The following is a 23,808-nucleotide window of genomic DNA, read 5'->3' on the forward strand; positions in this document are numbered from 1 at the left end:
ATTGCAGGAGAAATAATAGAGTTTTATTAATTCACAGAGAGTCATTGAATGCTTAGTATGTGCCAGGCTCTGTGCTAAGTGCTTTAAATGCTCTTTTAATACTCATCTGAACATTAAAATAATTTATTCCATTTTGTAGCCAGAAAAAGCAAAATTAGAGTCTAATTAACTCACCCAAGATCATATACCTTTTTATTCCTCATCCTGCAATTCGACTGTCTTCAGCTCTTAACCATTACACTAATGACTGATTTTGCCTTGAACCTCTCATTAGAACACCCCATTTAAGAATTTTTTTTTTGCTCGAAGTAGTCCTATTATCTTCTCACTTGCTTCTGTCTCCCTCAGCCAAAATCTCTCATTTTTCCAGTTACACCAATCTTGGTTAAATATGGGTAGGTACTAATTCCTAAGTTTTCCCAGCAGTATTCTTACTTTTAATGTTTGCTTTCATGACTCTGGAACTTATAATATTATGTCAGGGGCTTTTAATATGTTCTTGGCACAGCATCTGGTCCATGGTAAGTGATTAATAGATTTGTTTTAAAATGTGGTACAGTTCAAGAAGAGAATCAAGATTTTACTCATTTGAGAATAAAATAGTCTGAATTCTAATACAACCTGTGTTCCTAAGTGGCTTAGAGGAAGTATCCACTTGCCACATCTCAGTGGTCAGCATCACCGTGTTAAATTTGACATTGCCAGTATATATCTTTCTGTCAGCAGTACTTTGGAAACACATTGTAAGAAAAACATTCTTAAAGATTTTCCTGCAAGACTATTTTGAGGAGTGTTCAAAGTAATTAGTAATTCAGACATTTGTAGTGAGTGGATGGGTTATATTTACATACTATTATTCTTATGTGTAAATTTGAAATTGTCCATAATGAAAAATAAAAATATGTGTATAGTGAATCTGAATTGGCCTTGGTCACTTTGAAAACTTTAAATTTGTAAAATAAAAGCGGCACACTAAACTAGAAAAACATTGCTGGTGTTAATTCCTTTAGATCCAGGCACTTTAATGTCCTCTGAGTGATTTACTCTCAAATGCATTTTGATATAGCTGTACAGTTACTGTGTGGCTTTGACATTGTTAATAATGTAGGTCTCTTTAAAATCCCTCAGCTAAATAATTGCTGTCTAATTATTACTAATGAGGGCCTTGTCTTTCCATCACCCCATGCATCTTTCTTATTTCTACCCCACTCTTCTCCAAACACTTTTGTAGAAGGAAATAGCAACTCTTTTTTGTTGAGTTCAGTTGGCTTATTCATTCTTAACTAGTAAGGTGAGACTGAAGGAAAGTTTGACTAAAATGAGACTTTTAGTTATTGGATAATACATTGTTTCTGAAGAATGGCCATGCATCCTTGTAATCCCAGCAACTCAGGAGGTCAAGGCAGGAGGATTCCAAGTTTGAGGTCAACCTCAGTAATTTAGCAAGACCCTGTCTCAAAAAACTAGAAGGGCTGGGGATGTGGTTCAGACAAAAAAAAAAAAAAATTGACAATGTGCTACAAACATATCAGTAATATTTGAGAATGTAACTCGTGGCTATCACTGTTCTAGGAACTGGAAACACATAGATCTTTTTAGAACTTACATAAATAATTGTTAGGTAGTAATTAAGTTCTATAGAGAAAAATAATGCAAGATAGGGAAGATAGAGTGGAAATTATAGAGAACAGTAGGAAAAGTCACCGTGAGGGGAGAACTGAAGAAGGTGAGGGAGAACTATGCATATATCTGAGGAAGGGGCACTGCAGAAAGAGCTGGTGGCCCATGGTGAGGCATGCTTGTTGCAGAGACTGAAGAGATAGGAGAGAATTAGGAAATGTGGTTAGAATGATGTGAGGGGAGAAGGGGTTATTAGGGGAGGTAGAAGAGAACAGATCATGTAGGGCCCTGTGAGGGCTATGTCTTGGAAAAAAAGAGTGATAAGGGAGGCAATAAGAGGATTTTAAGCAGGGGAGTGATATAATCTGTTTTAACCATTGAAAGGGCAGAGTCAAGTAGACTAGTATAGTTCAGTTGAGTGACCAAATGGTGACTTAAAAAGTAGTGCTAGTAGAAGTGATGAAAAGTAGAAGGATTTTGGATATGTCTTGAAAATCTAGCGGCAGAGATTATCAGTGGATTGGATGTGTTATGTGAGAATGACACCAACAGTAAGTGGATTTATTTAGAAGTGTATATCAATCAATCTAAAATGTTTGCTACATAAGTAAAAATGAATGCCATTTTGAGAGCATGGATATCCCTTAAGATGTCTTCAATTTTAATATTAGATACATTTGTTCAATCTGGTTTATGTGTATGGCCACACAAACCAACTGAAAGAATTACTAGCTAATAAATAAGATAGCTTCTGCAATGTGTAAAGACTATCCTTTGTGAAGTGTACATAATTGTTTAATAATAGGTTAGGATGCTGACGTGGTGTATATACACACATTACAGGTTTGTTTGGGCTTTTTTAGAGAGAAATTTTTTTTAATATTTTTTAGTTTTCGGTGAACACAACATTTTATTTTTATGTGGTGCTGAGGTTCGAACCCAGCGCCCCACGCATACCAAGCGAGTGCGTTGCTGCTTGAGCCACATCCCCAGCCCATCTACAGGTTCTTAATTAGAAAATAATTGTTTCCCCTGTTAATTTAGTAACTCGGGCAAAATAATTTTGTAGCAAATTGCAAATGTTCTGAAGTCATCTAGAGAGTATAGTTATTCAGCAAATATTTATAGAGTACATAGCAATGTTCCAGTCAGTGTTCTATATAGTATATATCCAGTCTGAATTTTTAAAATCTGTACTCTTATGGAATTTATCATGAAGTTAAAACTTACTTATCCATGCTTTTTTACTCATTTTCACGGGGATTTCTTTATTAAATTCTCCATTTTAATGATTGTGGCTAGAAACAAACCCATTCTGCTTTGTACATTTTCTTTGTAGGTTAATTGTCTAGAGCTTGTATTAATAAAAAATGAATATTTTAAGTGTTCTTGGATTCCAGTTTTGTAACTATTCAACTTAGTTACCAACTTCAACAATGTGTACTAAGATAATATGAAATTCTATCCCTGGCAGAGCTGTCATGTGGTCACTAGTAGCAGTGATGACTTTTTCTATTGGTTCTACTTCTCAGGTATTATTTATTTTGAGAAATTAAAAAACCTACAGAAAAGTAACACAAATTGTACATTGAAGACTTAACATGCCTTTCAGGTGGAATTAGCAATTTTGATATTTAACCATTTATGGGGGGTTTTGTTTTTGTTTGGGGGGTATTTTTGCAGAAACATTTGAATTAATTGCAGACATCATGACACTTTGTGTTTAAATACTTTATTTCCTAAGCATGAGGACATTCTGTTACATAATCACAGTATAATTCTTCACCTTAAGGAGATTACATTAGTACAATATTTGTGTGTTGCTGGAAATTGAACCCAGATTCTCTGGTGCTAAGCATGTGCTCTTCAACTAAATTACATCCCCAGATATATTACCTCCAGATATAATATTAGCTAATGTTTATTTTATATTCATATTTATCCAGCTGCCCAAAAAGACATGATATGGTTGGGTGTGGTTTGTCCCTGAAAGATTCATATTCAGGAATTTAGATCCTTAATGTGGCAGTGTTAAGTGGTGAAACCTTTTAAGAGGTGGGGCCTAGTGAAAGGTGATTAGGTCATGGGGGCATTGCCTTGGAAAGGAATTTTAAATGTAGTTCTTATAAGACTGGGTTGTAGCAAGACCAACCCACTTGCTGGGCCCCTTTCTATTTCACAGTGTTGTGATGCAGCTGGGGCTTTTTTGGTCACATGCCATTGCCATGATATCTGAACTTTCCAACCACCAGAATGTGAATCAAATAAACCTTTTCTTTAAAAGTTACTCAGCCTCAGGTATTTTGTTACAGTAACATAAAATGGCATTTTTAAATTGATTACCTTAACAAATACTTCTGTCTCCATTTTCCAGTTCTGCACAGGATTGGTACATTATCCCAGGGGTGATACAGTAAATAACAATATGAGATACTTAAATCTGTGGTGTTAGTGAGAAGTCCATGGAATAGCTAAAAAAGACATTTAAATGTTATTCAAAAAAATAAGGTCAAGGGTGTAGCTTAGTCATTGAGCACTTGCCTACTATGCTTAAAGCCCTTGGTTGGATCCCTAATGTGGCAAAATAAATAACATTGGTATGGTATACATCAAAAAAAGTAAACATTTGAAAAATAAAAACTAGATAAAATGAAATTGTACATTTGTTTAGTAGTTCAGTAGACATCGTGATAGGTGACCTTGGTTTGCAACTGCTTTAGTAGAATTTTTTTTTTTTTTTTAAGGTATAGTTGGACACAGTGTCTTTTATTTTATTTACTTATTTTATGTGGTGCTGAGGATCGAACTTAGGGCCTCTCCTGTGCTAGGCAAGCACTTTACTGCTGAGCTACAACCCCAGCCCCAGTACAAATTTTTATATAAAGATTAAGTATATGTAGCAAGGGAGTACTTTAACTATGAAAGGAGCTTATTAAAAAATATATTGGACACTCTTAAGAATTTGTAGGAAGGTCATGGAACTTGGCTTAGAAAAGAGAGACAACTATTAGGCACAGTCATAATCAAATGACAGACCATCCCAGAAAGGATCCTGCTTCTACAAACACTGAAGATCAGACACCACAGTTTGTACTAGCACTGCTCCATTGTGCCACCAAAACATTTTCTTCGATCTTTTCTTTTTAAGGTCTCTCTGTGAAGTCTGTTAAGCACTGGTATTTTTAATACACCTAACCTCCATCATATTCAAATGGTCCAGCTGCAAGGAGGTCTACAAAACCTATTTGTCATTTTCAGCTTCTGTAGAGAATAGGACTCTGCCATAAGGTAAAGATATTTGGTAGCCAAAAGAAAAAAAAAAATCCTCTATACATAAAACTTAAAGCCATATTTCAGAGAATCCTTTTTTTTAAGAAACCAAATAGTAAGGAAAAACTAAAGAAACTTTCATATATAAAAATGAGAATGAACTGTAAAACATTTTGCAAGATATAAGAAAACCTCCCAGTGTCTCAGGAGGCTGAGGCAGTAGAATCACAAGTTCAAAGCCAGCCTCAGCAATGGCTAAGCAACTCAGTGAGACCCTTACTCTAACTAAAAAATACAAAATAGGGCTGGGGATGTGGCTCAGTGCTTGAATGCCCCTGAGTTCACTCTCTGGTGTGTGTGTGCGCACACACACATACATATATATATGTATAATTTGTTTTCCATTGAAAGTATGTATAAAAAGATAAAAAAGGGTTGTTTTTATTTTGATTTGTGGTACTGGGATTGACCCAGGGACAGTTTACCACTGAACCATATCCCCAGCCCTTTTTATTTTTTATTTTGAGATAAGGTTGCTGAATTGCTTAGGGCCTAACTAAGTTGCTGAGGCTGTTCTTGAATTTGCAGTCCTGCCTAAGCCTCCCAGGACACTGGGATTACAGGCATGCAATACTGTGCCCCACTAGTGTGTATTAAAAGGATCTGCAGATTTCGTATTTTTAGGCTTTGAGCAAATATACTTGTAATAGCATTGTTTATAAAAATTTGAGGTATTAGTGACTGACATATTGGTAAAAAGTTAAAGATTACTATAATGGGTTTTATTTTTTTGCACAAAGATTTTGTCATTGATTAATATGAAAATATATTGTTACCTATAGTCTATTGTAATGATGTCCAAGATTGAGAGCAAGTTTTGTGTACAGCTTCCTCAAAAGAGAATAAACAGCTATGTGTGGGATGAATTGATGGAGGCTCCTGGAGATTATTACAGGCTACATTAAGCAAGTAAACATAAAGACAATACAAACTGTGTGGGTATGTGTGTGTAGCTGCATACCCCCCAAAAAGTGTTTTGGTACTGGGGATTGAACCTGGGGTGCTTAACCACTGAGCTACATCTCCAGCCCTTTTCAATTTTGAGACAGGGTATTGCCAAGTTGCTGAGGCTAGTATCACACTTGTGAACCTCCTGCTTCAGCTTCCAGAATGATGGAGATTACAGGCATGCTACACTGCCTGGCCAGTGTTTCTTTTAAACCAGCTTGTTCTTACTGCTAATTATTACCTATCTTCAAATCAAGTATCAGAAAATATTTGAATTTAGACAATTTTGCAAAGAGTAAGTGATAAGATTAAAGTTCTAAAAACTACCCAGTTGTCAATAGATCTCTGCCTTTGGCAAAGTAGATCTAAAGTTCCAGAAGATCCATTTTTTCATTTAGACTTAATTGCAGTTTTGTGGATTTTTTATCAGCACAAAAGTTAGGTGAGAATACATACAGGCAGAAATGGTTTTGGAATTCTCACAGTCTCACCTAGCTTCCCTTAATATTAACATTTTACATAATCATTCTACAATTTTCAAAAATAAGAAATTAACATTGGTGGATGCAAAGTTGTTAATTACAAGTTTTATTCCACCTCGCCCAGTGTTTTTGCTCCAATAATCTTTTTTTGTTTTCCAGAATCCAATGCAAGATAATACATTACATTTAGTCAAGTCTCTTATACCTTTTGAATCTGTGAGGAGATACCTTGTATGAACTGAAAGTTTCAAAATACTGTTTCTTCAGTGTACAGTGACTGCTTTCTGAAAATGGTTTGTTGATTAGAAGTGAATCAACTAGCCAGATGTAATGGTACACATCTGTGATCCCAGGAACTCAGGAGGTTGAGGCAGGAGGATCACAAGTTCAAGGATATCCTCAGCAACTTACTGAGACACTGCTCAAAATAAATAAGGGCTGGGGATATGAAGGTCAGTCTTATAACACCTCTGGGTTCAGTCCCCAGTGCCTCAGGAGAAAAAAAAAACGAAGATGAATCACTGAAATTAGCTTACACTCAAGAAGAGAGGATTGAGGTGCATTTCCTAGAGAGAGATATATCAAGAGAATTTGTGGTCAGAAGATAAAAATCACCAGTTAACTGGTTAAAGCCATAATATTTTTTGAGAGACTTTGAGGCTATGCAAGTGTTTTTCCTTAAAATTCACCAACTAATTTTAGTTTTCACGAGTGGATCTTGCATGTAGCAATTATTACTGTAGAGGTGTGTTTTTTTTAAATATTTATTTTTTTAGTTTTTCGGTGGACACAACATCTTTGTTTGTGGTGCTGAGGATCGAACCTGGGCCGCACACATGCCAGGCGAGCATGCTACCACTTGAGCCACATCCCCAGTCCTACTGTAGAGTTTTAATGGTGATTTTTTTCCCCTCTCATTTCTTCTATATTTATTAGCATTCTGCAAGAACAAGCTCTTTTTCTCCTATCTAGGATCCAGTCAAGGATTATTAATTATATTTTGTTGTCACTATATACCGTGTAAGTCTATAGTCCTATTTTTTTTTTTTAATTAGGGCTATCATGGATCTTTGTTGTTTTAGTGCTGGGGAGTGAACCAGGGCCTCACACATGCCAGATAGGATTTAAAAAAAATTTTTTTTTAAATTTATATATGACAGCAGAATGCATTATAATTCATATTACACATATAGAGCACAAATTTTTCATATCTCTGGTTGTATACAAAGTATATTCACACCAATTTGTGTCTTCATACATGTACTTTGGATAATGATGTCCATCACATTCCACCTCATTTCTAACCCTATGCCCTCTCCCTTCCCCTCCCATTCCTCTGCCCTATCTAGAGTTTGTCTATTCCTCCTATGCTCCCCCTCCCTACCCCACTAACTCCATCCATTTACCTGCAAATGCTATGATTTTATTCTCTTATTGCTGAGTAATATTCCATTGTGTATATTGTAGATGGACATAATACCTTTATTTTATTTATTTATTTTTATGTGGTACTGAGGACCGAACCCAGGGCCTCAGTCATGCCAGGCTGAGCTAACAACCCCAGCCCCTAAGCCCGATCTCTTAACTCTGAGCTACACCCCAGATGCAGGACAATTTCTTGAAGAGATCAAGTTGTCTTATAAAATGTCTAACATCTAGATTTTTGTGATTATCTCTATATGCCCAATATCCTATAAACTTAAATCAAATTTTTAAGCTTGATCAGATTAGGTTAAACTTCTTTGATATGAATACTCCATAAGTGATATTGTTAATACATGTTATACAGTTTCTCATTGCCCATCTATAAGGTGAATTAAATTTTGATTACTGGGTCATAATGGTGATAGCCAAAGCACTAATTTTTAAGGTAGGGTTTTCCCTTTGCAATTATTTAAATAATCCATGATAACTTTGGCACACTGATTATCCATTTATACACAAACCTTTCACCTAGTTATTTTAGTATAAATGAATGAACTTACTGATTTTATTATAGCTTATATATTGTTAATTTAATATCATCCTGTATTTCTTAATTAGAATTCTGTAAATAAGAGCTTCCCCTCATTTTCTCTCTCTCTCTCTCTCTCTCTCTCTCTCTCCCCCTCCCCCCCCAACCCAGATGCTATACCACTGAGCTATATCTCCAGCCCTACTCTCTCTTTTTTTAAATGCCATTATTCTACCTGATCTTTAAATGTTGTTTGTTCTTTAAAATTAAACACTTCTCCCTTTAACCTGTTCGAATAGTTTTATTCTAGTAGGCACTCAATATGTTTGTTGGGACAGTAGAAAGAAGAAATGGAATCCATGCTTTGTGGACATGTATAGGCGTTTATTTTTCTAAGGGAGAGTCTAGTTTTCAAGTTCTCTGAAGCGTACCTGGTGAAAGAACTCTACAGTTATTAAACGCTACTGTATTTTATCGTGTCAGAAGTAGTAAATGTGTAATATGCCTAGAGGTAATCTCATTTGAAAAGTCCATTTTGAGAACTTATTTATAAACCCTTTATAAAGATTATGTGGACTTGTAGTGCCCTGTTTATATTAATTAAGTTCATTGGTCATCAACTCAAATTATCTGGAACCTTGTTGTACTGCCTTTTATTTTTCTTCCACTGATCAGTGATGTTTAGTGAAAGCTTCCCATCTGTTTGTGAACTCTACCACACCTGAGAAACAACTTTCTCATGATTTTTATAAAATTTTTTCATTGCATATTCAAAGTCTACATAATTAAACAATGTTATAGAAATAAATATGAATTAAAAATTGGAAGAAAACAAATGATTTCTGTATTAATATAGAAAAAGCTGGACGTGGTGGCACGTGCTTGTAATCCCATTGATTTGAGAGACTGAAGCAGGAGGATCACAAGTTCAAGGCCAGCCTTAGCAACCTTAGCAAGACACTCCCCCCCCCCCTCAAAATAAAAACTAAAAAGGGCTGGGGTGGAGCTAAGTAGGGGAATACCCTTGGGTTAAACCCCCAGTAACATCAAAAAAGGAAAAATTACAATATGTCCCAGGATTGATTGCATAAAATATTTTATACATCTAATAATGATTCATTTTAAGAGTTTCAAAAACAACTTCCTAAGTAAGGTATGCCTAGAAACTTAAAGGGCAACAAATTTAATTTGCAAAACCTTAACCAAAAAAATAGACATAGTGGTGTACATAGTGGTGTACATCTGTAATCTCAGCTACTCTGAAGTCTGAGACCAGAGGATTTGCTAAATTTGAGGTCAGCCTGGGCGTCTTAATAAGAGAAACTGTCTCAAAATAATAAAGGGCTGGGGGTGTAGCTCAGTGGCAGAGCACTTGCCTAGCATGTGTGAGGCCCTGGGTTCAATCCCCACTGCTGCCAAAATAAATATATGCATACACTCACACGCTATCTTCCATTCTACTAGCAGTGTCTAATATATTTGCACATACTATATTTTGAATCCATATGAGTTTTTTTTGAAATGTTGGCAAACATTTACAAGGTAATTCCTAATAGTATAGTGTAAGGCAAAGATTTGCCATCTCCCAGCATTCATATTACAGTAAGCAACTTTAGGAACTGATGCAAAAGAAGCAAATCTGAAATGATGAATTGCTCTTCTTTGTGTTTCAGATATGTTGGTAACCTTTCCAGAGATGTAACAGAAGCTCTGATTCTCCAACTCTTCAGCCAGATTGGACCTTGTAAAAACTGCAAAATGATTATGGATGTAAGGGTATTTTACTTAAGTTAACTTTCTTCTTTTTGACATACTTGTTAAAACCATTACTTCAAAGACTTCTTAGTTTATGTCTAAATTCATAGGGATTTTAGCATATTTATAATAAATCTGTCTTAGCAATGGATTTTAATTTATTTGCTAAATAAAGGAAGAGAACAGAACTACTAATCATTCCTAGAGCAGATAACTATATGTGGGTATGTATATATGTATCTAGGTTTTTGTTTTCAAATGCATTGAAGTATCAGAATTAATTATTGTTCAGTTAATCTACAATTTAAGTTATAATTAGACTAGAAACGGGGTTAAAAAAAATAATATGCATTTAGTACAGTGAAAGTGTTTTTGTTCTGTGCCAGGGATTGAACGTGTTTAACCACTGAGCAACATCCTCAGCCTTTATTTATTTATTTATTTGTAGTTGTAGATAGATAGCACACTTTTATTTTATTTGCCTATTTTTGTATGCAGTACTAAGGATTGAACTCAGTGCCTCGCACATGCTAGATAAGTAGTCTGCCACTCAGCCCCAGCCCCTCCAGCCCCTTTTTATATTTTATTTTAGAAACAGGGTCTTGCCAAGTTGCTTAGGGCCTCACTAAATTGCTACAATTGGCTTTGAACTCTCTATTCTCCTGTATCAGCCTCCCAAGTTGCTGGGACTGCAGGCATATGCCACCACACCTGGCTGAAAGTGTTTTTAATTTTATTTTTGAGGGTCAAGTTTTTCTCAGATTTAGGCAGTTCAAAATTAGGTAATTCCTATCCATCAGACCTTAATAGGTAGAGAAAACAATAGAATTTATTCATATAATTGGTATTAACCTTGAATGATAATATGTATAGAAAAACAAATTTTTAAAAATTTGATGAGGAATTTTATATTCCTGAGTATACATGCTGAAAATGTATATATGCTTAGCTTATTTTTACTTGAAAAGTTTTTTTTGTTTTTTTTTTTTTTTCTGGATACAAATTAGCATGCATGGGCTGGGATTGTGGCTCATTGGTAGAACATTCACCTAGCGTGTGAGGCACTGGGTTCAATCTTCAGCACCACATAAAAATAAAATAAAGGTATTGTGTCCATCTACAACTAAAAATTAAATATTAAAAAAATTAGCATGCATGATCTTTTCCATCTGTTTGCTCTAATCTTAATTGCAAGCTACTTTTTTTAACCACATTCTTATACTTGAGAACATTGATCTTTGTAATAGAATTCTCATTAAGTTTATCATTAGTTTCAATTACATAATTTTTATATTCTCTAATTTTTTTAACACAAAGTGTAGTCCCAGTATATTGAATTATGTGTTTGCCACTTTTGAATTTTGAATCAGTTCTGCTTAGATTACAGAAAGAAATAAATGAACTATTAAATTGTTTAGCATTTTACACTGATAGGTCTAAAATATTAGAATTTTTCTTTTTTTTTCTGCTTTAATTTATAATAAAACTACATATTTCGTTTGGGTGTAGCTCAACTTGGGTGTAGCATGTTTACCTAGCATGCTCAAGGCCCTGAGTTTAGTCCCTAGCATCCCAACAAAGGTAAAAACAAAGCATCCAAGTTATCTTATCCCAGTACCAGCAAAGAATAAGAGAATTTTTTTATATTAAAGCATTTTGGTTTTATTTGTTGTTATTAGATTTTTATTCTACTTCTGTCATCACAGTGAGAAGTAAAATTTAAGATCTTTATTTATATATTTTTATGTGGTGCTGAGGATCAAACCCAATGCCTCACATATGCAAGGCAGGCTCTCTACCACTGAGCTATAGCCCCAGCCCACAGTGAGCAAATTTATATGATACTAATCTAGTTGAGATTACAATTTTCTTTTTTTTTTTTGATGGGAGTGGATTTTTAAAAGCTTTCTAAATAGTCAAAATATCTGTGTCAGAAAGTCCACGTTCTAAAACTTCTAGCTGAGTACAGTGGCATGTGCCTGTAATCCAGCTATTTGGGAAGCTAAGACAGAAGGATCTCAATTTGGAGCCCAGCCTTGGCAGCTTAGCAAAACCCTGTCTCAAAATAAAAAATAAAAAGGGCTAATCCCTGAAGTCTATAGTCAATCTCCGGTACCACAAATATACATACATATGTACATACATAAATCCCATTCTTAAACTTTACTTACCAGAGAACTTCTTTAGTTTCCAGAGCCTATTTACCTATATTTTAGAAGCAGGTCTAAGAAGTTGGCTAAGAATTTCAGCAAGTTAGAAGCAGTAAGGGGATGTATACAGTTATAGCAATTAAACTAATATATAACCAACAGGATTAAAAATTATAAAATGGAAAAAGACTACTTGGGAGGCTGAGGCAGGAAGATCAGAAGTTCTAGGCCAGCCTGTCATCCTAATAAGACCGTAATTCAAAATAAATAATTTTTAAAAAAGAGATGGAGATATAGTTTAGTTTAGTAGTATTGTGCTAGTCTAGCAAGCATCAGGCCCTGGGTTCAGCATCTAGTACCACAATTTTCCCCCAAAAAAAGAAATCAAAGAAGAATTTGAGAATGTTAATGAAACTCTGTACCTTAAAGAAATTGTTATGTGTTTATGGGGGCAAATAAACATATATAGTATTAGTAAATATTAATAAATAGAGTTAGTAACTATTTTCACTTAGTACACTTAGTCATTATTAAAAGAAAGCTACAGCATTGTAGTATAGCCTAAGAAGATAACTTCTTATAAAAATTGTTTTTTTAAAGTGTTAACTTTTTAATCTAAAAATTTACTTTTGGAGTGTACCATTCATTTTCCATAGCCTGAGAAGTATATAAAACTTAATTTATAAGAAAAATATCTTGCTAGGGGACTGGGGTTGTGGCTCAGTGGTAGAGTACTTGCCTAGCATGCCTGAGGCACTGGGTTCAATCCCCAGCACCACATAAAAATAAACAAATAAAATAAAGGTATTGTGTCCATCTACAACTAAAATTGATATTTGAAAAAAGAAAAGAAAAATATCTTGCTAGTGTGGTGGTGTACACACATAATTCCAGCGGCTCCGGAGGCTGAGGCAGGAGAATTTCGAGTTCAAAGCCAGCCTCAGCAATGATTAGGAGTCGAGCAACTCAATGAAACCCTGTCTCTGAATAAAATACAAAATAGGGCAGAGGATGTGGCCCAGTGGTCAAGTGCCCCTGAGTTCAATCCCTGGTACCTGCCTTCCCCACTCCCCCCCCAAAAAAAAAAAATCTGTACATAGTTTTAAGATAATGGGAGAATAAAGCTTAAATTTGACTTGTGTATTTGTTCTCAAACAGACAGCTGGAAACGATCCATATTGTTTTGTGGAGTTTCATGAACATCGTCATGCAGCTGCAGCACTTGCTGCTATGAATGGGCGGAAGATAATGGGTAAGGTAAGCTGTCATAATTCAAAAAGGTGACTTGTGCTGGTAAATTTTAAGTTATATGGTTTCATTTCCATTTTAGAAACATGTTCACTTTATCATAAAAAGTCATTCACATTTAATATTAAAATGGTAGGATAAAGCTTTTAGAGGGGAGAGGCCTGTGTTTATGTTGGTATCATGGTGCTTGAACATAAGTGCTAAAATATTTTTGAATTACTAAAGCTTGGAAGAAACTAAGGGAAAACATACATTGATACTATTTGTTTAAAAAAAAAAAGGTTATTTGAATGTTAACAGAAATGTATAAAGATTAGGATTTGTTAAAGTTATTGGCATAAGTGTAAGTCAAAAGATGAGCATTAAAACTTGACTTGAGCTGGGGATGTGGCTCAAGCGGTAGCGCGCTCGCCTGGCATGCGTGCGACCCGGGTTCGATCCTCAGCACCACATACAAACAAAGATGTTGTGTCCACCGATAACTAAAAAATAAATATTAAAAAAAAAAAAAAAAAACTTGAGAGGCTGGGGTTGTGGCTCAGTGGTGGAGCATTTGCCTTGCATGAGGCACTAGGTTCAATTCGCAACACCACATATAAATAAATAGATAGATAGATAGATAGATGTCCATTGACAACTTGAAAAATATTAAAAAAAAAAAAAAAAAAACACTTCGCCAGAACTGGTGTTCAATGTTTCATCTCAGACATATCTTTCTTATGTATTCATAGATACAAATCTGATTTTGAGCTTTGTTTTTATGGAATATAAATGTAGAAATTTTTTTTTTTTTTAGGAAGTCAAAGTGAATTGGGCAACTACTCCCAGCAGTCAAAAGAAAGATACAAGCAGTAAGTATATTTTATACTCTTTGAAAATTTGTTTTTGTTATACCCAGTAGTTTTATTGTAAAACATATAAACATACATGTTTGCAGTAATGTTTTGATCGTTATCCTAAGATATGATTTAATGTGTTTGTGTTAATAAATTTAAGAACAAATCTAATCTTTGTCATCAGGTAGTACCGTTGTCAGCACACAGCGTTCACAAGGTAATTGTATCTTCTTAAACATAAAATGAAATCTCTTGAAAGGGTATTCACTAACCACCTGAATTTTTTTTGTCTGATATGGGAGGGGGAGGGATTAGGTAGTAATCTCTTTGTTATGTCTCTTTGGCAATATTTTCCCCCTTCCTCCCAGCATTGACCAAGTGTGACTTGTCCACTACTGTGGTGCTAGTTCAAGGAATTCTCTTGGTAGCAGCTGATGTTTTAGAAATACTTTCACCAACTAAAAGACAAGATACCCTGCTTCCTTGAGGTCACCTGGGCTTCATATACAGATCTTCCAAGTGTTTGAGTTGCTCCTGAAACTTTACGGAAGAGCAACCCAATATGTTGCTTGAGGCCTACCACATAGGGGTAATTTTTCTTTCCAAATATTCTTTATCAAAATTATATATTTATACATATGTGACCATTTTAAAGTATTCAAAAATTTTGCATTTTTTGTGTTTCTTGAGAATTGTCTTTTTTAGAAAAGTTTCACATATAGGATGGTTATTTCTCTCCAATGCTTTTTTAATGGTTCTGATATAAAGTGAAGGGATTACTGTTTTCATTCTGTTGCCTTCAGTCTTAGTTCACTTGCACATGGATTCACATAAACTGAATGGTGTAATGTCTGGGCAACCAAAACTGTTGGCTTTTGAGAAAACTGTCAAATACTTTAACATCAAACTGTTGCAATGCAAGGTATTTCTTTGATTGTTCTTCACAAAATATGGTTAAACCAAGTATATGATGTAGCTAACTTCAGTAAATTGTCTTAACTGAGGCCAATCTAGTCTATATAAATTAATACCACTGTTTTAATTTGTAAAGCCTTCATATAGTGGTAAAATGAATAAAAGTAAATAATTCCTTTCAGAATGTTAACTAAGTCTTTAAATTTTTATAGTACTGAAGCTTGTTATATATTATTAGTTTATTCTCTTAGACCAGTATAATTGACTATAAATAGAAATATAACTGCAGTTTTCAGTTAGCTATATCATAGTCTTTTTAGAAGAATCTTTCCTATATTGTTACCTCGATGTAATATGTTTAAAATTGATAGGCTTTTTATAGAGATAGGATAGTTTTTTTAAATACTTTATTATAATCCATAAATTATATTAAGATTGCTTTATTGTATAAATTTTGGTCCTTTTTAAATTCTAAAGTTCTATTTTTCTTTTCACTTCCCCTTCTATCCCCTTATAAGATCATTTCCATGTCTTTGTTGGTGATCTCAGTCCAGAAATTACAACTGAAGATATAAAAGCAGCTTTTGCACCATTTGGAAGAATATCGTAAGTAGCAGAAGATAAATAAAATGTTTTTAGTTAGAAACAATTTAAAAGTAATAAAAATAATTCTATTGTGAATTTGGGACATTAATTTTTAACTCTTGAGTTATAGTATATTATATTGTTTAGAGACCATTCAAGACTTTAAGAGCAAAAAATTGTTTTTCCATTAATAAATCTTTGATCTCTATCTTAAACTATTTTTTCAAAGATTTTAAGCATTAGTTTTTAAGAGACATTTGCATTGTACATATTATAGATTCTTATAGGTGTCTTGCTGGCTTGATAATAATCTGTAGTAACTTAGATTTATGATTAAGGAATTATTTGGGCACTTCTATGATACCATGCATTTTGTGTTAATGTAATTTAACAAAAAGAATTTTTAACAATTGTATCTAAAAGCAGCTATTAAGTTTATCTCCGAAGTATTTACCCTCTTTTTTAACTGTTAACAATAATAGTGCCTTTATAGTATTTTATAAGGCACTATCTTGCTTGCATTTAATATTAATTATACATTTTAGGCCCATATATATCTCAATCAAGGTAGCATTCATCATAGAAGAATTTTAATATTTTGAAAAGCATGCCATATTAGCATAAGAATAGCAAAATTTTTTAATAGTACCTTTTAAGGAGTAATGGTTGAATTTGGAAAGAAATTTTTTTAGGATTTCTAGTGCTTCAGTATTGTTTCAGATAGAAGAATAAGTAAAAGGAAGTTCTCGCTTTGGTTTGTATTGAGCAGACCAAGAGAGAAATAAGGAGGTGAGGAGACGGCAAAATAAATGCCAGTAGCATTGCTGATGAATTTGGGGAGTTTTCATTTGAAGAGTTATAGTTCATTAGTATGGCCAACTTTTTAAGGCAGTCACAGATTAGGGCTTATAAATGGACTCTTGTTAGTGTTGACATATTTCTTTTAATTTCTTAATAGTTCCTCTCAGTCTGTCTAAGGGTTTCAGTAGTGGTTAGCTTGCTTTCAAAAATCTAGACTTGCAGGGCCTTAACCTTTGGCATCTCAAGGACTCTCTAAATTCCTTGCAGAATTGTGTTTGTTTTCATTTTGGTGTGGAGAATATAAATGTCATCCTATCTTCAGAGTAGTCACAGGATCATAAAAGGATTAAGAACCTTGGTCTAGGTCTTTGCTACTGCTTTTTCAGGGAAACCTTTCAGAGAGAAATAAGTAACAGTTAAGTATATTTGGAAACTGATATTTCCTGAAGCTTTAAAAAGAAAAACCTTGATCTAACATTGCAAATAGATTAAGTAGCTGTTTTGTTAAATGCTTTGATTTTGATTGAAGCAGGTTTTCCAAAAATGAGAATTTTAGTTTGGGATTAAATAAAGATTATTTTTAAAATTTGGTGAGTTTAGATTCAATAACCTTTTAACAGTTTCATGATTTTTTAAATTATGGATCAGTAATTTCGTTTTGTTAAATATGTTGGCATCATATTTTCAGTCTGCAGATTTTCTTTTGGTCCCACAATTACTGATGTGTACATTAGTTGTTTTCTTGGTAAGGCCTTTCTTTAATGTTATAATTTTATATTGAGGTATTATGTAATGTCTGAGTTTTAGGCTATATAAGGAGTTAGTTTTCCTAAACTTAAAAGACAACTGGCAGCATATTTTCCTGACTTTTCTTTCTTTCTTTCTTTCTTTCTTTTTTAATTTTTGGTGGTGGTTGTTGTTAAGAGATAAGTAATAACTATATGTTGAAGGGTTCTCATGATAAGTATTTAAAATAGGGAGCCTTTAACAGTGCTTTATTTTCTAGAAGGTATATAATAAACAGTGGCCTATTAAAAATTTAGTATAAGAAATATAATACTTCCCTAATTTACAGAACTTAAACTCCTCATGTTTCTTGAGTTTAGGGTAATATAGCATATTTTGGTATAGAAGTGAATCACATACCAAATTAAATGCAAGTGTACCATATAGGTAATTTAATAAGTTAATTTTACATTTTGTAAAGTGACTTGCTTTAGTTTTCCCTTTTCACCAGCACTTCTTGTCATTTTGACTACACTTAATAAATCAATTTCTATATTGAGCTAAAATATGCTTATGTATACTTGAATATGAAATTACATTGCATGGCTTTCTGACTTGGGTTTTTGTTATAAAAGTGCCTGTTTTGTTCATGTGTCCTGAGAGAGCAAGCATTGTGACATACCTGGCTAAATTAAAAGCAGATTGTGAAGCACAATATGAGTCCAATTTTTTGAGGTATGGAGTTTTAGCTATCATGGCTGGGTTTTTACTCAATCTCAAATAATAGGGCTCTGGTTATTTTGCAGAGTGTCTCTGAAGAATGGACAGAATTGCCCTGGCTAACTACAAGCTACGGTTCACAGTGGATAAATGTTGGCGTGCTTTTTTACTTTCTGACTTTTTTAAAATTTTGCTTTTATATCTTATAGTTTCCAATCAATCTTAATATGAATGCTATTATAAAATTCAGTATAAAATCTTCTTGTATATTTTAAAACTGAAGTGTATCTAGTATTCTTCTTCAATGATTTAACATTTCTCAAATTATGAAGTTCTCAAAATTTACCATTCCCCAAAGTGGGGGGTATAAATTGATCCGAGAAAATGAAATAATTTAGTTAGTTTAAGGAATATACAACTTTTTAATTCTTTTATTTCCAGTTCTCTATTTTAATTTTTTATGATTAGGTAGAATATGGTATCAAATAGCAAATTATAAGTTGCATGGTTAAAGAAAGCCAATATTTAATGTGCCTGGAAACTTATAAGTGGTTAAATAATTCATGTGAATAGCTACTTTTACAATGTCTAATATTTAAAAGTTTAAAAAACATTTTGAAATGGGAGGCAATTTCTGAATAATATATACAAATATTTAAGAAGTTATTGATTTGCATGTTTATAACATAAAGCCTCACATGCTAATACATGTAAATTTGTAGATTAAAAGGTAAATTTACATTAAAGGTTTACTTTAATGAAGGTGAAACCTGAAAATGAGTTGTATATAAAATTTTCATTTTTTATCTAGAAGACAGTTTGCAAACCTAAACTTCTGGTTGTTTCTGTTTTCAGAGATGCCCGAGTGGTAAAAGATATGGCAACAGGAAAGTCTAAAGGATATGGCTTTGTCTCCTTTTTCAACAAATGGGTGAGCTCAATTAGAAGTGCATGTGCAGTGCTTTAAGAGTAAAGGATGTAAAAAGTTTATTTTTCTTACATCTTTTATTTTGCCAATAATTAGTACCCTCACTAGAAGATATCTTCTTTCTCCTTTCTGATTATTTAGTCAACATTTATTTAACATGTGATGCATACAAAGTACTGATACAGTGTTTCAGAATATACATAGTAAAGATATTTAAATTATCAGTCAAAAGTAGATGTTTAAAATCTCTGTTATGGGGACTGGGGACAGCTTAGCATGTTCCAGACCCTGAGTTCAATCCCCAAGCACCTAAATAGAAGGAAGGAAGGCAGAAAGAAAAATCTTGTTATTCCCCTTTTATATTTCCAGAGTAATTAAAAAGTAAGTAATAAAATTCTCTGATGGTTGAGAACCTCTTTAAAAAAATGATACATTGTATTGAAACTTCTCATATTTTCCTTTCATTCTACAAATATTTACTGAACCCCAATTTGCATTAATTTGAAATTTCTTGTTTTTGTAGAGACAAGGAAGGGTAGCGTACTCGTTATAGAAAGATTTCTATAGGTATTATTAGCTGGAAAGCTAATTTTCATTAAAAGGAAAGGGACTTGTATTAAATTGTGTTTGGGGTTTTTTTTTGTTTTCCCTTGTGGGGATAAAAAAGTCTTTTAGCAGGGTTTTGGGTCTGGGGGTAGTTGTTGAGAAACAGGCAGATGAAGTAATACACTGTACATTGTGTTGTAGTTATTAATGTTGTAAGTATGTTATCAATTCAAATAATTAAGTGCTTAAAACTTTTTAATATAACTAAAGGTCAGAGCAGTTAAATGAAGTAGGATCACACTTGCAAAACTACAGGGATACATGTGGGAGAATTTATTTTATTTTTAATTTTATTTATTTATATTTATTTTAGTTGTTGAGGCACCTTTATTTTTTATTTATATGCAGTGCTGAGAATTGAACCCAGTGCCTCACACATTTAAGGCAAGCGCTCTACCACTGAGCCCCAACCCCAGCCCAGGAGAATTTATATGTACAAATCTTTCAGCATATACTACATTTGCATTAAACTTTGAATTTTATTGTTCACCATTATATTAAGACAGGTAGTTGCCTGAGATGAATACAAAGCAATGTATTTTCTGTATTAGAGTACCTTAGAATGAACCATTAAAAGTTAAAAAATAAAAATAAAAAGTTTTTCAAACTTGACATGTTGGTGCACACCTATAATCCCAGGATGATGTCAAGTTCAAGGCCAGCCTGGGCAACTTAGTAAGACTCTGTCTCAAAAAAAAAATTGTTTTTTTCTAGTTCCTTTGACTACTTACATTGACCTTATGTCTGATTATTCCTATGAACTTTTACCGTCTAGATATGTACTTTAACTACTTATGATCATTTGCCCCAAATTTACTGTCCAAATTAGAAATATGCTTTAAAAGCCTAGATATGGCTAGCAAGGCCAAAAAAGAGAATATAAAATGTCCTGCAATTATAATTCAGTCATTCTCAGAACAACTTATGCCTTCTGATCAGATGATCAGGTGTTTGTGTCAATGTATTGTATAGTATAGCTGTCGTCTTCACTATATGAAATATAACTGTCTTCTAAAAAAAGAAAAATCTGTGAAGAAAGTAGGTAAGCTTATAGTATTGGAAAGAACCCATATATTAGAAGAAAAGTTAGAAATTGTAAAGCATCTTGACAAGTGAAAAGAAACAAGATCAGTAATGTACGTGTCCCATCTATCAATTATAAGATATTTTTCCTATAAGGTGAGAAAATAAAAATAATTATGAAGCATAGTTTTACTTTATTGTTAGTCACAGTATAATATTTTGGAAAGATAAACAATTTATATGATGGATTAATAGCCACAATTAATTTGAGTTCCTTAGGGTATTGATTCATAGGTTTTGAAGGTGGTTAATACAATGTAGGGAAATGAAGTTGCAGGTTTGGGTGGGCTAGAACTCATTTTTCCCATTTGAGAATATGGAATGTAAGTTTCTCCTATTTAAAAAATCACTAGTGCGGGGCTGGGGGTGTGGCTCAAGCGGTAGCGCGCTCGCCTGGCATGCATGCAGCCCAGGTTCGATCCTCAGCACCACATACAGACAAAGATGTTGTGTCCGCCAAATACTAAAAAATAAATATTAAAATTCTCTCTCTCTCTCTCTCCTCTCTCTTAAAAAAAAAAAAAAATCACTAGTGAATGCATATTTAGTCAGAACTAGAATCAAATGGTCTTTGTTTAGATGAGTCACAGACATCTTAAACTTATAAGCAGAACTCTTCATTTATCCCTCAAACCTGTTCCCCACCTCCCTCCTAGTCTGTTCTCATTTTAGTTAAAGCTGGCACTGTCCTTCCAACTTCTGAAGCAGGAACCTAGGAATTATCTTAGATTTGTCCCCTTTTGCTTACTGTGTCCTTCCCAGTACCCCATTTTGTTGGCCTTTCTTTTAGATTATAGCCACAGCTACTGGCCAACAGCATTTTTAAAAATCTGCAATGTTGAAGTAGTCTCAAAGTGTCCTTTTCCTTTTAATATCCATTTCCCTAAACCATTCTTCTAGCACTAAGAATGCCCTTAAAACATGGATCAAGCTGGTATGGTGACATATGCCTGTAATCGCAATGGCTCAGGAGGCTGAAGCAGGAGGATCTCAAGTTCAAAGCCAGCCTCAGCAACTTAATGAGACCTTAAGCAATTTAGCAAGACCCTTTCTCAAAATAAAAAATATATTTTATACTTATAATAGCCTCAGCCTCTTGGTTTAATCCCTGCTACCAAAGAAAACAGATTAGATCATGATGCTCTTTCTTAAAGTTTTTCAGTTCTCTGGCACTTTCCCTTTTTACGCACTAGATTCTGTTGAAACTAATCTTCCACATGTTTTTGTGACACAGACCAAACTCTTTCCTGCCTTAGAACTGGCAGTGCTTTTCCATCTACTGGGGCTTACTTCCCCTTTATTTTGACTTGGCTATCTTCTGCTCTTCACAGTCTCAGATTATGGCATTTTAAAAAGCACTTTCCTGCCGGGCTTGGTGGCACACACCTATAATCCCAGTGGCTCGGGAGGCTGAGGCAGGAGAATCACGAATTCAAAGCCAGCCTCAGTAAAAAGTGAGCGCTAAGCAACTCAGTGAGACCTTGTCTCTAAATAAAATACAGAATAGGGCTGGGATGTGGCTCAGTGGTCAAATACTCCTGAGTTCAATCCCAGGACCCAAAAAAAAGCATTTTCCTACTCATGCTGTCTAAAATAGATCCCCATGCACATATTATTTATCTTAGTATTTTGTTCCTGTCATGGTACCTACCACAATTTATAATTGCTTTTTGTCCTCCTACCACAGTGTATCCCCAGCTCTTAACCTAGTACCTAGAACTCCATATTTACTTTTAGATGAATGAGAAACCCAATACTATCATTAATAAGTTTGTTGGGATTGTGTAAAATAAAATTTTTATTTATATTAGGTTGAGTTTTTGCATAAAGTTGATGATAGCTAACCTTATTATTAGGGGATTGGGACTCGGACTTTTTCAGATAATTAATGTTACCAAAGTCTGATATCCAAAAAAGATAATTAAAAGGCACCATTGCTCTGTGTGTGTGTGTGTGTGTGTGTGTGTGTGTGAGTGATACCAGAGATTGAACCCAGGGGAGCTAAACCACTGAACTATATCCCCAGCCCTATTTATTTTTTATTTTGAGGCAGGGTCTCTCTAAGTTGCTGAGGCTGCCCTTGAATGTGGGGGCTTCTCTTGCCTCAGCCTCCCCAGCCTCTGACATTACAGGTGTGCGCCACTGCGCCCAGTTTAGCACCATTGCATTTTTTGGTGGGGGATTAAACTCAGGGGCACTCAACCACTGAGCCACATCCCTAGTCTTATTTTGTTTATTATTTAGAGACAGGGTCTCACTGAGTTGCTTAGTGACTCACCATTGCCGAGACTGGCTTTGAACATGCAGCCTCCCAAGCTGCTGGGATTACCTAGGCATGCGTCACCGTGCCTAGCATCACCATTGCATTTTTAGAAAGCTGTCATATATTGTTTGTTTAATAAAGTACCTTCACTAAAAAACACTAACAAAAAGCACAAAGTTATGACTACCGCCAAAAGTTGTTTACTATCTACTAATGGCATCTTCTTTGTCATTTCTAATATTGTGCGGAACAGGATGCCGAAAACGCTATTCAACAGATGGGTGGCCAATGGCTTGGTGGACGACAAATCAGAACTAACTGGGCAACCCGAAAGCCTCCAGCTCCAAAGAGTACATATGAGTGTAGGTGTATTGGAGAAGAAAAGGAAATGTGGAATTTTGGAGAAAAATACACTAGATTGTAAATGTTAGAGCTGTTCCCGGAGACTTATTGCAGAAATAGATGAGAAGCAAATCAAGACTACTGTTCAAAAATGTACTTAGTTTTCATTTTTGTAATTTTTAAATAGTAAATGATATTCAATCTCTAATGTCAAGTCTCCTATTACATAGAGAATAATGGCTAATTTTTTAGACATTCTTGGGGGAGGTTTAATCCTAATGTCAAATGTAATGTGTGTTCTCTAAGCATTTTGATCAAATATTGCTATTATAGTAGTGTAGTTAATGCTGCTTTTGTCCTTCTGAACATTTATTTAATGAATTGAAAATGTAAAACTTTTTCCTTCTCCAGCAAACACTAAACAGCTATCATATGATGAGGTTGTAAATCAGTCTAGTCCAAGCAACTGTACTGTTTACTGTGGAGGTGTTACTTCTGGACTAACAGGTATGGGAG

At 34.2% G+C, this 23,808-nt stretch overlaps 1 protein-coding gene across 18 annotated transcripts in view; it reads left to right on the plus strand.

Moving 5' to 3' along the window:
• Tia1 (TIA1 cytotoxic granule associated RNA binding protein) overlaps window positions 1–23,808 on the plus strand; it is a 32,086-nt gene that overhangs the window by 2,135 nt on the left and 6,143 nt on the right. For 5 of the 18 annotated variants that reach the window (XM_058575070.1, XM_058575069.1, XM_058575073.1 and 2 more), the window contains exons 2-9: window positions 10,008–10,110; window positions 13,398–13,496; window positions 14,284–14,338; window positions 14,508–14,540; window positions 15,757–15,844; window positions 18,926–19,001; window positions 23,204–23,312; window positions 23,704–23,799. In XM_058575070.1, coding sequence (XP_058431053.1) covers window positions 10,008–10,110; window positions 13,398–13,496; window positions 14,284–14,338; window positions 14,508–14,540; window positions 15,757–15,844; window positions 18,926–19,001; window positions 23,204–23,312; window positions 23,704–23,799 — 659 coding nt within the window. Of the gene's footprint in view, window positions 1–10,007; window positions 10,111–13,397; window positions 13,497–14,283; window positions 14,339–14,507; window positions 14,541–15,126; window positions 15,246–15,756; window positions 15,845–17,985; window positions 18,091–18,156; window positions 18,223–18,925; window positions 19,002–23,203; window positions 23,313–23,703; window positions 23,800–23,808 lie in introns of those variants that run through there. The other 13 variants (XM_058575071.1, XM_046432199.2, XM_046432198.2 and 10 more) reach the window with 7 other exon arrangements.

The sequence above is a fragment of the Marmota monax genome, unplaced genomic scaffold (genome assembly GCF_021218885.2).
Source record: "Marmota monax isolate L192 unplaced genomic scaffold, Marmota_monax_Labrador192_F-V1.1 WCK01_AAM20220418_F8-fsc00106, whole genome shotgun sequence".
NCBI classification, from domain to species: domain Eukaryota; kingdom Metazoa; phylum Chordata; class Mammalia; order Rodentia; family Sciuridae; genus Marmota; species Marmota monax.